The 17,642-nt window shown below is 41.4% G+C and overlaps 1 protein-coding gene across 4 annotated transcripts in view; it reads right to left on the bottom strand.

Annotated features, from left to right (window-relative positions):
- Positions 1 to 17,642, bottom strand: part of ADGRD1 (adhesion G protein-coupled receptor D1) — a 158,017-nt gene that overhangs the window by 53,955 nt on the left and 86,420 nt on the right. For all 4 annotated transcript variants that reach the window (XM_064466444.1, XM_064466445.1, XM_064466443.1 and 1 more), the window contains 2 exons: positions 15,219 to 15,292; positions 13,146 to 13,269 (listed from right to left, as the gene is read on the bottom strand). In XM_064466444.1, the coding sequence (XP_064322514.1) occupies positions 13,146 to 13,269; positions 15,219 to 15,292 (198 nt within the window). The remainder of the gene's footprint in view (positions 1 to 13,145; positions 13,270 to 15,218; positions 15,293 to 17,642) is intronic.

The following is a 17,642-nucleotide window of genomic DNA, read 5'->3' as shown; positions in this document are numbered from 1 at the left end:
TCAGTCTTCCTCCAGCAACCTCTCTGGGGCAAGACAAGACATGAATCAAGTTCTCCCAAATGGAGCCTGCATGACTTAGAGACAAAAACGGAAAAAAAAATGCTTATCAACAAAAAGCAGACGATTCATCCGACCTAAAATAATCTACACAGGCCGCCACGTCTGTGAACTGGAAATTGCTCTCGCAGTCATAAACGCAACCAGAATTCGATGATGCTTTAAGAATTATGTTCTTAAATCAATACCCACGTCAGCCTGGTAACTATTTCAAAAGCAACATCACTGTAGTTCACATTCTCCTCTTGCCTAATGTGAGGGACAGAAAGCCTGGAGGCAGTTTTGAACCTTTTTTGTTTGCTAAGGGAAAGGTGGAGCCTGCGATAGTTGTTCTCGATGGAACATTGGGTCGGAGGGGTGCAAGAGAGAGGTCCCTGCTCACAGCAGCTCCAGCCGGTGAAACCAGCTCCTTTCTGTGGGTGGTATGAATTGCAAGGGGAAGGGAACAGCATGAAAAGAAGGGCTGGAATGATTGCCAGGGTGTGGAGCCTCATTTCTAAATACAGGTATATGGTGCAGGAGAGAAGAGAACCTGTACCTAAAACATCAGGTCTCTACTCACTTCTCACGACCCAGCTGTGGCAGCACAGCTGGATGCTGTGTGTCTGTGCTCCCTTTGTAAGGGATGGCAAGCATGCAGCTTTTTAGAAATACCTGCATTGTCAAAGCATTGTGCATCATCAATTAAGAAACAATTTCCTATAAATTCCAATGGTCTGATATGAGCTGATTTCGTCTTACCTCAGCTTGTCTTTCTGAAAATTTTCAGACTTGCGTGCATGACATGGAATATAAGACAATAATTTGGGATGATCTTATAGCCAGCACAAAAATGCTAATCAGCCTGTAATGCTATTACTAAAGAAAATAATGTGAAAAGGTACCAAATAAAACAATGAGCAATCGGTGTAGATTATTATCTACTTATTATCTGCTACATTAAATTATCCTTTTCTTCTAAAATGTTTTGCTTCTTTGAGTTTCTAAGGTCATTCCCTTACTCTGCAGCAAGCTGAAAAGCTAGAGACAAGTTCATGCAGTCATGAGTGTTAGTAATCATGAGCACTACAAGGCAGATGTTTCTTAGTCTCAGCTTTGACAGACAGTCAAGTCAAAAATTCATACTCCATGTAAAACTCCCGCCTTGTACTTTAGCCTGTAACACCCTTTACCTTGCAAGTGTCACTAATAGCACGGACAAAGAACTGACGGTTTCAGTATTGCACCATCTGCAATATTATAGTCTCTTGTCTTACCCTCATCCTCACTCACAGAAGAAGTGAGCACGTTGCTCAGCATTTTTCTTTTGGAAACTCACAGGCAACTGGGTGGCCTGAGAAATGATCCCGGAAAGATACCAGCTCTGACTCCAAATATATGTTTTTCCTTTATGATGTTGTTCATAACAAGAAAATGAGTGACATCTAACTCCTCTTTTCAGAATAACTGCAGTGGAAGCTGAGAATATATTGTTACAATGGGATGGTACTTTTCATCATGAGTATCTGGAAAAGGTGGGTTGAGGCTGAAAGGCTTGCTCAGGAGGCTGTCCATGAAAAATTGTTTGACCTGTATCTAGGACAGAAAACGTACTTATTTATGTAAAATTAACGAGCAACTGTATATACAACACAGCACAACAACCCATCAAAAAGCTAAGTGGGCCACAGAAACACAAAATAGCAACTGGACAGATCAGAGCATCTGTCTGGGCTTCACAGGGCTCTCTGCACGGTGTCCCCTTCCTCTGCGTGAAGTTTGCACTCCTGCCCCTTTTTCTCATTTTTCATCTCTCAGGCAGTTCACCGCGCGTTTTCTGCTTTGCAAAGCAGGTGCTTTTGGCTTTCTCCAGCGGAAGGGACATTTTGGGGAAGTAAGAATCTAAAATTTTCTTCTTTGCATACTGCAAAATGCTAGAGACGGCACATCAGACAAAGGGCTGAGGTCAAATACTTAAAGCCAGGTTTGCCATAGCCGATCCTGAAGGGGTTTTTCCACGTTCCAAATTATGACTTCACAATTTAGCCACCAAAAGCAGTAATTTCATTGTCTAAACTACTTTTGAAATTTCCTTTCTGAAAAGCAATTCATCTTCTTCCAAAAAGAGACGAGTTCTTGAATCAAAAAAAAAAGTTTTACAGCCTTAAAAACTGAGCCCTGCAATCTAAGGACTATATCATACCTATCATTTGTATTTCAGTGTTACTTACCGTAGATCACAGACTATGATATTTTTGCACGTGCTTATATAGTGTGTACATTTTCTGAAACCAAAGTTATTTGTTTAGTGATGGAAATGCGAGACATGACAATTGTATTTTGCCCTAGGTCCAAACAGCAGAGCAAATTATATTTTAGTGTCCCTATCGGTCAGCTTTCCATCTCAAAGAAGCATCCCTACCGTGAAGTCACAATGTTTTTTACCCTGTTTATCAAGCTGACTGATATCTGCTGTGAGACGATCAGCCGCCGGCCTGGGCTGAAATCCACCCTCCAACCCTTCTGCAAAGGCTTGAAACACTATCTAATGAGACGTTTCTTGGGAGGAGGGAAGGGAGGAGATGTAGGGGTGAAAAATTAAGGCTCAGCCAACCCTATTGAAGCTGCACCTTTAAAATGTAATCTGAATCTAATTAAGAAAAGGATGAATAATTAACTTTGGCAGCCTGAGTGTTTCAGAAACATTAAAATGCTGGCCTTGGCTGATGAAGCTAATGGTTTTAATTGCCTCCAGAAAGGCTGCTGAAATTCAATTTCAGTCCAGTGAGGCCTTTATTTATATATTAAATAATAATAACAATACAAATCTCTGTTTTCCTTCAGCTTGCCAAGCACTTTGTTAGGTACATAACATTAGGTTTTTTTCAAATTAACATCTGTGTTTAGTTCAGGAGGCTCAGTCTACTCACTGAGACCACAAGAATGATTTTGGTGGGGCCAAACCCAACGGCACTGCACAATCACTGCTCACAGAAAGAAAAGTCTAACTTGAATCGGAGACTTTTATCGAGCCACAATGTATCAGACACCACAAGTTGAGAGAAAAAAAAAAAGCCTCTGAGAGTCAGGCTTTGCAGCGCAATCATCTTTATCAGCCATTTCCAGCAGAACTGTTTTTGAATTCCCATTCTCTATTAACTGCACAGCTCCCAGGGATCAGCAATAAAGTGCTATGAAGGGGGCTTTTCAGGATTAAAGGGACGTTTTCCTACGGCCAGCCCAGCCTGGTGGCTGCTTATTTAAAACTTTTCTCTGTGACATGAAAAATTTAGAATTTTCCAAATATCTCTGCCAAGGTATTAATTAGTATTTTTAAAAGCCCATGTCGTCTTTTAAAGTAGTTCTGGGCAAGATGTCATCAAACAGTGGGTAATCTGCTCATTACGGATCGCACACAGCAAGTTTTTAGTTCAAATGAAGCCTGAAGGAAGCATGGCAGGGAGGAAGGACTCAAGTTGTGAAGTGGTACCAAATTATAATAAAGTTTGGGGATCAGAAAAGTGGATACTTGCAAGTTCTTCCTCATGTCCCTGCTTGTGTAACACAAGGCACTGTGGTTTCTTCTGACTTCATGTCAGGCCTGAGACTTGCAGTCTTTCTCAAGAAATGTTAAATGCTATATTTACAGCAGATTATCCTCTGTGAAACTGAAGGAGCTACTTTTGCCCATACGCCTAAGACTTGTACATCTGTTCTCTACTATCTGTTCCAGCAAAAGCAGACTCGTCCTGTTCTCCAATTAACAGCCAAACCGAAGTCCATCAGAGAGGGCTATGAGGAGAATAAAACCCAGTGTGGGTCCAGCAGGCTCTTGCAGGGAGAGAAAGGATGGTCTCATGCCAGACTCTGAGTCTGAGATTTTTCAGAGCAGCTGAGGATAACTAAATACCCGGCTCCCGGTAAAATTCAGTGAAAATTAATATGTCTACCTCCCTCATCCAGGCTTGGGCTTCAATCCAGAAATGTCCATTTCAATTCAGGACTGTGGCTAGCTGTGGCTTGCGCTGCAGCCAAGACTCTCCAGGTACCCAGCCCTGAATTTCCCCTGTACCACGCTTTGGGGAGAAAGGGCATGAAAAGGCTGATACAGGAGGCGGACTGAACTCAGGAGTACAGAATGACTAAATTTAAAGCCATTCAGCAGTGAACAGTGATGGATAAAGGTGCAGTATCATAACATTTTTGTACTGCGTGGGGAAATCCTTTAGTCAGCAAGAAGACCTAGCTGCCAAATGGCTCAGTGCTTTCATTTTCACCGTAGAAAGGAAGTCTATGTTGTTTTGTTAAGTATTCTGATTCAAATAGAGTCCTGTTTCTTGCTCCTCAAAGAAAAGAGCTGCTTTGACCACTCTTAAATATTTGTGCTTTTCCAAAATAAAAAGTCATTTTTTGTTCTCCTCTGCTGAGTGAAACTCAGTAATTGCCAAACAATTTTCTAGGGAATTTGAGGGGTTTAGTATCCTGCAGCATTAGTCCAACTTTTTCCGTGTAATTCTACAGGATTAAGGACAGAACCAGAGTGTCCTATTTCCTCCCATCAAAATCAACAGAGCTGCACTGGCATAGGAATGGAATAGCAGAAGAATGAACAATGGCTCCGAGTTAAAAATCAAGATCGGTGCTCAATTTTCAGGAAAGATGAGCATGAACAAAGCAAGGACAAAAGAAATACAATGCACAATCATACTGTGAACACTTCAGCGAGATGTGTTGCTCCGTGGGGGCAACATTCGCTGCAATGAAATGGAGGGGGAAGTGGAGAGAGTGCGAAAGAGTAAAGAAAGTTTACAAGGCAATGCTAGAATAAATACATTCTCTGATTTATCTTTGTTCATCTGATGGGTAAGGGCTGTCTAAACTGTCTGCAGACATCTCTTCAGTTAAATAAACTGTCAGTGGTAATAAACAAGGACCAAAAAAATTGCAGTGCCTATCCAATTTTTAAATATGCAACACAAAAGAAAAATTACTGGACTAAGGCATTATTCTTCTTATGTTCCCAGCAAGGAAAAACATGCTGAGAACAGTAATTATATTAAAATTACAAAAGAGCAGAAATCAGAGAATGCCACATTATTTCCATTTCATTGTCCTATTAGAGTATATAATCTGAACCTCAGCTGGCTGAAAAAGTTAAGAAAAAAGGTTATGATTTCAGATTGCTATTTTACTGTCCCCTGAGTGCAATGTTTGATTAATAGCTACAATATTACATTTAGGAAAACAATGCTCCAAACCTATAAATTACACACCTATGCCCCATATTTTTCAAGCATTTGACAATATTAGGACATTTTCAAAACAGCCTTTATAAACACGAATAGATGCACTTTGTTCTCAGTCAGCCATAACTTGTCAAAACTTGCTGTCAAACTCAGCTATAACAGTGAAAAAGAAAATAAAACCACACATATTGCCCCAAAGAAGATATCTGGGATGTATTTCCTTTTGCAAACAGAACCCAAAGCCAAATCCTCACGCCTCTTCAAAATGATGGGCTCCCTAAAATTGCTAGGAGTTGTCTCTGTAGCTCCGGCTGAAAGATGAGAAATTTTTATAAAATTTCTTTTTAGATACATTTATATAAATGTTCTTATATAAATTTATATAAATGTTTCTCTGCTTTCAAGCCCATTGGTGGGCAGCTTGATCTGTATTGATCATCCTCCCTTCTGAATTACGAGCTACAAATTGGATGAAAACCAAAGTAATTTCTAGCTTTAGAAATGCAGAAAATGTGTTTAAAAACCTGAACAATTTCTACCACAGATTGTATGACACTACTGCATTGCTGGAAATGTCCACCCGCATGTGAACTTTATAGTAGCCATTTTTATATCCTCACAGTTGGAAAAGGCAGAAAGAGGAAAAAACAGGGGAGAAAAACAATTTAAGAGAGCGGCCTAGGAGCCATAAATATTACAGTTGTGTCCTGCGCTGGCCACTTGGGGGAGGGGGACCCAATTCCCAAACTCTATTTTGCTGTGGGATACAATGATTTCCCCTTCAAAAGGATTTCTGAACTCTGGGTCCCCAGGTGTCCACCATCCTTTTGCTGAAATGACATTTATGTGGCAGATGGTACAAATAGCCTGGCATGCTTTGTAGTTGTTGGATCACTATAAAAATAAAATCTGCCAGATGGCTGGCATGTTTCCTGGCAGGAGCATAGGGCCCCACTGACTGATGAGAGGAAGTAAAGCTGCCCAAAATAAAATAATAGTGTCTGAATTTTCTTTGGAGTGCTTTTGAATTGTGGCTTACTCCGTGTCGGGTTTGATTCCTGCTGTCTAGGAAGCACCTTGTGACATCCCTCCGCCCGGCTGCACCAGAGGAGCGTTGCTCGCGTCTCTCGTCCCGATTTCTTCTGTCCCTCCCCCCCGGGAACGGGACCCCTTGCCCAGGCATTTCCCCCCCAGCAGGAGACACTGCTGGGTGCTAGCTGCGGGAGGTGGCGCGGCAGGTTGCGGTCTCCCCGGGCTCTGCGCCAGTGGGGGATGCCAACTTGAGGGAACATCTCATCTCCCATCCTCTGCCGTCCCCATCCGCGTTCAAGCCTGCGGCACAGCCGAGGACTGTCGTACTACGGTACTGCAAGAAAACCACCACAGGGATTGTCTCACCCTGGGTGCCCTCCACTTGGGCTTTCTCCAGAAGAAGCAAACAAAAACCAGTGTAAACACATCAGACTAAAGGGATTATTTATTTTTCCTACCGCAGCTGTATTAATGCACCATTGTCTCCCTAACTATAACATTGCAGGGCAGCTGGCAGTACGGGTCTGTTCTGACTGCAGCGAGCGCTGGGTGAGGCAAACCTGGAGCACAGTTCTGTGGATCAAGGAAGGAGAAAGATAGACATGAGCCCCCGAGAGTGCACCTTCAGCAACGATTTGCTGTGAGGGACTTTTTCACTCGACCTCATCTTCCCTCATCAGAAAGAGAAGCTCGATGAGAGCAATGAGTCTCCCAGAGGAATTAGTTAATATCTGCACAACTAATCTGAACGTCCCACTGACATATTTTGTTGGGGAGGTGCAACTGTAAAATTATCAGTCTCACTAACTTGATCACAATTTTGAAAAGACATCTCAGCCGAGCTTCCAAACTCTCATTGCGTGCCTTAATTACATCCACGCAACCTCGCAAAGGCAATCAAGGACTGATCGTGTCCCTTCAGGAACGTTCTGCTCACCTTCGGTAACATTTTACCTTCAATTAACCGATTTATTCATTTAAACTAGTTGATCATCATTAGTCTCCAAAACTCCAAATAGATGCTATCATTCCTCAAGTTCAAACCAACATGATAAATGAAGCTCAGCAAGCGAGAATTGGGGCCAGCCGCGATACAGACATAACAGTAGAGTGATAAAAACACAAATAATTTTGGCGTTCCACGTGGGCCAATTCATCAGCAGGCTAACAGGTCAGTGCCAGGCTGACATCTGAGCACCGCATGGTTGTAAGTTTTTCCAAGATGGTTATTTCATTCCTGAAATAAACTTGTTACAGCTGCTAATCTCCTGCACCACTGAAAGCAGCTAAACTGCGTACATGGATCTCAAGCTAATCAGCAGTATTGTTCGTACCGTTCTTTCACAATCACTGTGACTTTAGCGCGTTCGAGCTCTTGCTGAAACGAATACAAAATCTGGAATAGTGTTCAACTACACTTCTAATCTGAGCTCAGTTTTAGCTAATTCACAGCATTCAAGGTTTTTTTTCATCACACTCTATCACAGCTATCAGAGGGCAGGTTCATTTTGTCACGTTTAAGTTAAAAATCCAGAATTTGAATTTTTTCTTTGTGACCTCTCTCTTTCAATTTCTTTCTCTGAAATATTAAAATAAAAATGCTTTTTCACCTCAGCAGATTTCAGTCGCTGGAGATTACTTCCAGCTGGCACACAGTAGAATAATGACTGAATTAATCTAACCTGTTTTAAGCGAAGATCAGGAAGGAAAATCAAGAACTCACAGCTTGTTCCTAAGAACTTTCTTGCATTTCTATTTCCCTGGAAATTAGGCCCACCTGACAGTGTGCTCCATAAGCGTCTAACAATTTGTCAGCATTCCTCATCTCACAATACTTCAAATATTCAAGAGAAAGCACCATCAGATGCAAGATGTCCTACAGTTTTGTTCCCATGAATGATTCACTGAAATGAAACGAAAACCATGTGCAGCACTGTAATTCCTCCTCAAGACAGTGGCATAAATTATTAACATAGCTCCGTATTATAAAATCACAATGATAAAGAACCTTGAGAATGCATAAAGGCATTTATGCCAACAAGAAATGCACAAGCTGTGTAAATATATAGAGAGATCTGCTGGATATTGGTGAAGGTGTGAAAACGAGCTGGACCAGCACTAGCAGGAAGGGAGGCACTGGGGCAGGATCACAGTGCGGCAAAGCTGGCAAGGTCTGGATCATGCTGGTGTTCTGTAAGTGGAAAAAGCTAGACTTAACCATGAGAAAGGACAAAGAGAGAGAGTTAAGGAGGACATTCTTGCTCGAATTTAGCACATCTCGGAAGAAAAAGTCACCATCCTTGACAAATAGCTATCATACAAGCTCAGCTCTCTAGGCATTGGAAATGCTCACCACAAGTATTTATGTGGCAAGTTACTTTTGAGGAAGGTCGCTTGCTTTGAGTATTTGTTGCTTGGAGACACCTTGGCTTTTCCTGAACTCGGAGAGTATGCCGTACTCTCCGGCTGTGAACAGCAAGCTCTTAAAAACTGCAATGTCACATTAATGGGAAGCTTATAGGTTTGGTTTTGTTTGTTTGTTTGTTTTAAACAAAAAGAAAATCAACGACATGAAGAGGAGCTGAGAGACTCAGAACATTTATCACACCGAACTGGTCTCAAGAGTTCATTGATTTCCACATCAACAATGTTCTCCCTAGGGATGTTCTCCCAGGTCTGGAGCTGCTGCCTACGTACTGCTCTGTATTACACCTCTTTAGAGCTGTCAATATCCCCCTCTTCTTTTTTTTTATTGTTTTCTGTGCATCTGCCTGCCTTTCTGCAAGGGTTGGTAGAACTATTCATGCCTGGTTTTACTGTTCTGCTGACTGGTGCGATAGGTTAAAGGTTGTTACAGAGCCCTCGGAGAGGATGTCTGCCTGTGTGCTACCCTGAGAGCTGCATTTATCTGTCCAATGGAGAGAAAGGGAAAGGATACCTTCCGTAGGAGAATGGACATATAAAGCACCTCAAGTAGAATGCCCATGAAGAAATAAGTCACTTTTTTGTACCAAAATACAGCTTTTGACAAAAACCTCTCCAGTTTTCAGGCAATCTATTTCCAATAATTTATTTATATTTTTCAAGAAAAGCAGACCCCTTTTTGTAAGAAACAGAATCTAGACAAAAAAATAAATGTTCTGTCAGAAATAGCATTCGTGTGGAAAAATGTCATCCTGTTCTATTTATGCAGCCACAGATATATAATAGCTACATAAATAGAACTGTTCAAATGTGGGCAATTGCGTACTCCCACCCTCTCTTTTTCTTGTCTCATATTATCTGTGAACTCCATTTATGAAAAGAAAAATAAAATATACAAAAGTTCAAGATCAAATATAACATCATTGCAACAATTTCTCAGAGCACTGACAACCTAGTATTCCAACAGGTGATTTATATGGACCCTTTGAACCTCGGCTCATTAATTTCAGAACATGGTGAACAAACATGTACATGTGTTTAAAATCCACAGCATTCTAACATTTACTTAACAGGGTTCCAAGGACGCCTGGGAGAAGTTTCCAACTGTCTAGTGGATTCAGTAGGCTCAATTGCTTAGACATGTGAAGCAAATACTTAGCAAATGTTTTAGGAATTTGTAAATGAGCACAGTCTGCTTGTATAGCTCAAAAGCCAGGCAACTTGTCTTTGCTCGAACCTTAGCTTCATGCCAATGACACAATGAAGATACCATTTATTTTTTTCACTGGTTAAAAAAATTACTGTCACAAGATAATCCTAAACAGGCAATTTAAAGGGTGTATCTTGGTCAAAGATTTGGGATGACATCTGATGAACTCTGAGAGAGGGACCACACAATAGCCAAACGAGAGGAGCTGGAATTATAGCACATTGAAGGGATGACGTCTTTCATTGGCTTGTTAGCAGCAATATCACCTGAGACCCCCCACGGGCCCACTCTCGGTGCCACCTCGCTGTAACATCGAGCTTGTCCAGGTGACGGTGGGAGGGCAGGGCAAAGCAGCTGCGTCCAGGCATAGTCAGGTTCATCGCTCTGCAGACCAGTGAACCCCTATTTCCATGCTACAACGCATTTATAAATTCTGCCAATTGAGGTGCATGGAAACACTCGTTTTAGATGAACTTTAAGAGGTTAGAGGTGAATGAATATTTTCTACGTAGCCTGCACAATCTTCCATTGAAAGCTGCAGCAAGCATTTCAAGTTCTCATGGATTTGCACTAGGAACATATGGACTTTATACTGGAAATACTCATATCACCTTTCAGCCTTTCACTTTTCCCACCACAAATTTATATATTCCCTTCTATTTGTTTTGTTCAGAAAAGGGATTTTAGGTGGAAGGGGTCAAAATTCAACAGAAAGTGATGGGAATTAATTTTCATTTTAAAAAACCCAACCCTATTTCATACAGACTTTTACAGTACTATGTCACATAGAGAACGTTTTAATGCATCAGAGTGACTAGGTCTGTGTCTCTCACACACACATCCATGTAACATCTCAGCAGCACTTTCATTTTGTTTTCTAAATTACCACAAAGAAAAAAAAAAGCAATGCGTAAACATACCACGCAAACTTTGGCAGATGAAAATGCATTAGACCAAAAAGTTAAGAAGGGAGAAAATAATGAAACTAAAACCATTAAACAATTGTGAGGAACTGGATAGTCCATTCATGTCCAGCCCTTCCTAGTTATGCATTTCAGGTCTCTTTAGGAGACCTTGATTACAAGGACTTTGATATAACATATCTTTGATCTCCAATTACTAATATTGCATAATATTAGAACCTATTGCAACATCTCATTATTCATTACAATCTCAGACCTGTTCACTTGAAAGGTAGACCTTTCAGAACTGTTCCGCAGTGGAAGATTGACTAGTCTTTCACCAGCATTTAATTGGTGGAAACCCTGTTTAATCCTGGCTAAATCCCTGCTCTTTAAAGCAGGGTTAATAATAGCGCATTTCTCCCAATCTGCTTTTGTCTCACTAGAGGCGAAGGTCTTCAGGCAAAGCTCCATTTTATTATAAGTACGAACACTTCCTAGAAAAATAATACTTGGAAACGAGTTGGGGTCATTAGGTGCTTTACAAGTAATAAAGATAATAATGGTTAGATAAAAACTGGGTGACTTGAACAAGATATCCCCATCTTCAAATGGTTATACTAATACAAAGGGCTGTGGGTATTATTAAGCTCTTTGGAAAGCAGACCATCTTGTTCTAAACTGTGACCCTGACTTCAATGGCATTACCCTGTCTAACCAGGATTACCCTGCGAGTAGTTGTGCTAACAGTGTTACTGAAGCAGTGACTCCTAATAGCAGGCTGGGATGATTCATTCCTTGAAAGGACCTCGGAGCTGCTCAGTGGTATAACCCTGATTAGAGTTCCCTTACGCTGCAAGCTCACTTTTGTATCTGTCTGCAGGAACCTCTGTGCTGCCCTCGCAAGCACAAGCAGCCCATCCTGCAGCAGTAACTGTCTCGGCAAAGCTACTGTCTAAAAGAAGAGCAAACCCATCATTCAAACCAATTAGCAGGCGCCTGGTACATGACGGTACAGTCAATGCATCCACGCCAGCAGAGCTGACAGAACCCCTCTAGCTGTACCACAGAGGACACCATGCTTGTTAGCAGCACACAGTGATAAATAGTAGGACTCCTACTGTCCTACTGAAGCTTTTCTTCAGTCTGTTAATTTGTATTATTAGGATGGTGTATGCAGAAAGCTAGAATGTGCTGGAGAGTATAAATTTGACAGACAGTATAAATTTCCTTAAATGTATGGTTGGTAAATTATTTCTGTTATACATTCATTATTTATTAACCGGGGGTTGTCCAAGCAGGGCTTCATCACTACCTCCATTGGATCCTCCCTGACAGTAGCACACCCAAATAAAGCAGTAAAAAATATTTCTCATGCTCATGGCAGTGCTGTCTGTTTGTCTGCTAAACTCCAGGATGGGCTTGACCTTGCCTGGTGCTGAGGTTCGTAGAGGGAGTCCTTCAGCAGACACAAACCTGCAAGGAGCAGACAGTCTGCTCCATCTCCGAGGAAATCTCAAGGCATCGTAAGGTATCATGAAGAGAAGAACATGGCTATTAAGGAGAGCAAGGCATTTGCTTCATCTGAAACCAGTGGTGAGTATGAATAGCAAGTGTAAGGGCCTGGGTAAACAGAGAAACTGTCATATTCCAGCTGCAAAGACGCTTGCTTGATAACTCTTTGGACAAAGGAACTAGTTGAGAACTAATAGAGAAAACTGTACATACGGCGTTCACTCTCAACCCTAAAGCATCATTTTCTTTCTCATGCTCCTTACACAAACCCCTGCTTGGCAACAAGGTGAAGGAAGAGCAGCGGGGAGGCACTTGGAAAGCTGGCAGAGACAATGGTAGGGGCCAGCTGGCAGCAGAGCATGCTTCACATGGACTTCAAGCTCGGCTGTCTGTATTCCACAAGTCTAGTTACCAAAAATCTTAAAAGCCACATCTCAGATGTGTCTGTCTTGAAAATGAATCATAAAAGCCAGGGTCATCTCTACAATGTCCTCTAGCGCTCTTCCTGCCTGGTACTTTAAGAAATCATGCTAAAAGGGTGAGAATAAAGTAAAGAGAATTCCTACCTACCAGAGATGTGTTTCATTTCATGCTCCATTTCAGTTCCCAAAAGTTTTAAAAAATAAATATAGTCAAGAAGTATTAAAACATCATCCCAGAAAGCAAGATGTGGGATAAATCGGAGTTGGGCAAAAATGAGTCCAGTTCCAACCACTTACGGATGTGGTGTGAGGATGCTTCATCTTTAACGGACAGATTTACTCCTTTGCTTAATCTCACCTTCAGAGGCACCACTTGCATCAGAATGGCGAAGTTAGTGAGGTGGTTACAAAGACACACAGAGTAGTTGAGGTCCCCGCTCTCACGCACACAACCTTCATTAGACCAAACACCGGTTCCATTGCTGCAAAGCACACAAAAATGGAACATAATGTCTATCAAAATGCATCTTATCAGGTTAATTTGACTAACTATAATTGTACTATACAGGAAATAAAAAGGTTCGAAAGCCGTCTCAGGCTGGAGCATCCGCAAACCCTGCTGGCATCTTCTCAATTCCACCATGAAAACAGTGTAGGAAAATATTGACCAGAACAGGCCCCAGGTCAGACCCCTTGCTTTACTGTCTCTAGAGATTTCTTCCCGGTTTTATAACCAATGAATGATAACTACATTTTTTCTTACATTGTGCGACCCACTTATGGCATTTCACCTGGACCCAAATTTCTCTATTCTGAGAACTTCAATATCAGACCAGTCAGTAATCTTGCAAAAGTCAAAACAGTCAGCATATCATATCTGCTGCCTCTCCCTTGTCCACTGTCCTACTCATCCTGTCAAAGCAAGTCATTCAGACTGACTGAGCATGATTTCTGGTGAGCCATCCATGCCAATGGGCTTTTGTCACTTTGTCCTCAGGGGCAGCAAGAGCAGCTCCTGCTCCACTGACGATATGGCTGGGCTGGCTGTGTGGCCTGGTCCCAGGGCTGTGCAGGATTGCGATGCTCATGAGGTTGCCTCTTCCTGGAGCCAGGAAAACCCAGAAACCCCGGTGCTATCACAGCCCTGCAGTGGGGTGGGGACGTAGAAGCCACAGGCACACGTCTTGGGGGGGGGTTTCCATGGGCTCAGGCACCACAGGTCACCCACCCAAACCGCCTGCTTCTTAACCATTTATTACTTTTGATATTATTCTGGGTCCTGAAGCTAGACTGAGTGATCTGTATCTTTCTTGGTGCTTATTTTAAAGGCAGGTATTACCTCACCTTTGCTCTGTCCTTTTGGACCTCCTTTAGTTCTCAGAGTCAGTCTGTTGTAGGTCAGAAACCAATTGCTTATTCTTTAACTACCATGCACTAGGGAATAAGATGCTCTTGGCACAAATAAAACTCATTCGGAAGGACAGTTTTCATACTCCAGTTTCTATCCTGAGGCAAATCCTCAAGGGCCCAAATCCCAGTGGAAAACAGTACAGGAACAATGCCCCAGCCATATTAATTTGCCTCAGTAAAATCTGTTTCTAATTCATGGTAATTTGTGAGTAACTATAACAACGAGTAACCGCCAACAGCTGGGACAGTTCAACATACTTGAAACAAAACTTCAATAAAACAATTACAGTGACCTTCCCATGTGCGTGCTGGATAGGAGGGATCACAGCATTGCGGGCCATTGCTACATCAATTAGGCTTATACCGTTGCAGCTCAGAAACTGTTAATCCCCATGAAATTCAAAATTCACTATTTGTATTCTTTCTCAATTGATTCAGTAAGAGCAGCGTGTTTGGAAATCAAAAACAGATGAAACAGGGATTAAAAAAAGACAAGCTACTGCTTTTCCATAGGTCCTATTTTCTAAGTGAAACATTAAGGTGATATTTACCCCCCTTTCATTCTAATTTTCATTCAGGAGCATATTATTTCTCCATTCCATGCACTGGCCAAAATGCAAAGCTCTGAAACACTGATCTCACATGGTGTCGTGATACAGGCACAGATCCAGTGAAAACAATGGCTCTGCTGGAGGTTTGCCATCTTAAAGCACCCGAGCATCTGCCCAAGTGGACATACTCATAAACCACGATAAGCACAATTTGTATCAGTGTGAAGTTTTGATTCCAAAATTTTTCAGTCTCTCAATTACCTGCCTAACGCAGGGCCTGTGAACAGCAAGTCTCCATTTATGGTAAGAAGCCATTATGAGGTTGTGTTTTTTTGTAAACCAGTGGCTCCATTTCTTTAACTATTTCCATTAATGAAAGAGAACAAGAAGCATACAGGTAATACACAGCATCACAAACTAAGTGTAATTTAATTAAACCAAGTTAAAGAATTTGAAATTACATAACATACCTATAGTCCAGAAATGCACAGTAGAGATGAACTCTGTTACTCTTATTTAGTGCTTGGCTGTATTGTCTGGGAGTCTGCAAGAAAGAAAATACAAACCTTGAAGGAATGTTTAAAAAGAGCTAAATTCTGCTGTTCAACTACATTAAATTCTCATTCTTATAATAACTTCAACAGACTTTTTCTAGACTAACACACCATAACTGAAAGCAAATTTTGTCAGTCTTCATGGCTGTAACACAAACTCCAACCGTGCAAAGGCTGGTATTCGGTCTTAATTTTACACCCTGGGATTAAACTCGAGTCACTTTGAATGAGAAATCTATGTCCCATTTAAGTAAATAGCAAACCAGGATTATTTATTGCATATAAACACAAATATACATGTTTATTTTTGCAGGATTGGGGTGTTATTCTTCAGCACATATTTGGCTTCTTCGAGTTTTGTTCTCATTGTGTAATAAGAATCTCACATTTTAGGATTAATAACACTGAAATATGTGCATTGCAACGACCAACTCACAGACATTTTCTTTCCACAGTCGTGATTATTTTAAAACATACAATCAAACTGAAAGAGCAATGACATAATTCAAGATTTTATTTTAACACACCTTAGCATTATGATAACATAATTTCTATCTTCCATAAACAGATTTAACCACTAACTCAATCTCCTCCATTCAGGAAGCTTTGAGACCTCATTCTCCCCTCTGTTACGCCAATTTAATGACAAAATAATTCAAATTATATTGGAGTGAAGTAATAGTTTGTTATAGACAAAATATGCAAACTAGAGAACTTCCAGGATCGTTCAACCCTTTCTAATACATAAATCCCCAAAGTCCACATTGTGTTAGACCCTACCTTAAAGGAATTTTTTAATTACAAGAGTCTTCAACATAAACAAATCACTGGTGAATTAACAGCCCTCGGAGTATTGCAACACAATTCTGCTGTCAAGCCGAAAGATAACCCATTATTGATTTCCTTGTTTCAGAGGAAGAAGGGAAAGAAAACCCCACCACCTCATCATGCTGAAACTCAACCAAGTACAAGAAGTCCCTGATGCAATTTTCCTTCTCCTCTCCCACAAGGCCAACAAGTGTCAGGCACAAGGTAGCACAATTCCCTCCTTACCAGCGATAATAAAGCATTTCTGCCTAACCCAGGACATTCACACATTTGTACTGGATTTGCACACACTTCAGGTAGCTTTGCTGTAGATAAGGCCATTTACTTCTTCTTAACTCACACCTCTGGATAACATAAATGGAATTTTCTTATCTGCTTGAGCAACATCCCTGGACAAAATTTCTAGTTCCTTGACTTACCCTGTTTTCCCTAAGCCTTCATCATAGAAACAGCTGAGATTGCAGGTCAGGTACTCACAGGAGTAGAGCTTTGTGGAGAGGAAAGATTGCCACTTATCTGCTAAGGGTCTCTAGTTCCCCTCTGATTCTGGTGACATCCTGCAGACTTTTTCCACGAGGGGACCAAAGCAAACAATAAAACCTCACTCTCACAGGTGTGCCGCACTGGGAAGTGATAACGGGACAAAAGTCACGTCCCCCATCACCAGGAAATATCTCACTGATATGACCCCCAATCTGCTCGTGCCACTTTCTTTCCAGGTGTGGCGAGAGAGGTGTGGTAAAACCAAGTATTAACCATTAATTAATACAGAGGAGTCCTTCCTCAACTGTGAAGGCCCTTCGCCATCACTGGCTGCCCTGTGAAGGCCCCATGCAAGGCTTCAGGATCAAACTGGTATGTACCCTGCTAGATCCATCAATGCTGAACTTCCCATTCCTTTCAGAAAATGCTCCACCATGAGCCTCACCTTTAGCAACGACAGGAGTCCTGCACACCTTCTAAATCACGAACCACCTATGAAATATGGAGCGTCTTTCAGAAACTGCTTCCTTCCCTGAACCCTACCTCTTGCTGCTCAGAGTATTCTTGAAGAGCACTAGTTCAGAAACTGCAGAAGACTAATGATCCATAACCCACGGCTGGAAAACTGCCTTCTGCAACTTCAGTTAATTTAAAGTTTTGTTGGCAGAGTACATTCTTTTTACCAGCAGCAAGGGTACGTAGCATAATGTTTGCCCATTACACTGTGTAATGTTATGTCCATCACAGCTATAGCTTTCCTGAAGTAAGCAATTGAAAGAATCCGTAGTCAGTTGTATTACAAATTACTTCACTTGTATGACAGACAGTGGGTTAAAAAAAAAAAAAGAGACAGAAAGATCTGCTGTAATAAGAGCTAAGATCATACAATAATTGTCATTTCTGATTTGTAAGGTATCTCTAGATAAATCTTGTTTCTTAATACACTAAATAGAGAGGGCACCGCAGGGTCAGGTTGGAATAAGACCTAGTACTTCAGTTGTGTATAATTTTACACAAATAAATCCCAGA

The sequence above is a fragment of the Phalacrocorax carbo genome, chromosome 15 (genome assembly GCF_963921805.1).
Source record: "Phalacrocorax carbo chromosome 15, bPhaCar2.1, whole genome shotgun sequence".
NCBI lineage: Eukaryota > Metazoa > Chordata > Aves > Suliformes > Phalacrocoracidae > Phalacrocorax > Phalacrocorax carbo.
The sequence above is the reverse complement of the archived record's forward strand: the minus strand, read 5'-3'. Positions and strand labels throughout refer to the sequence as shown.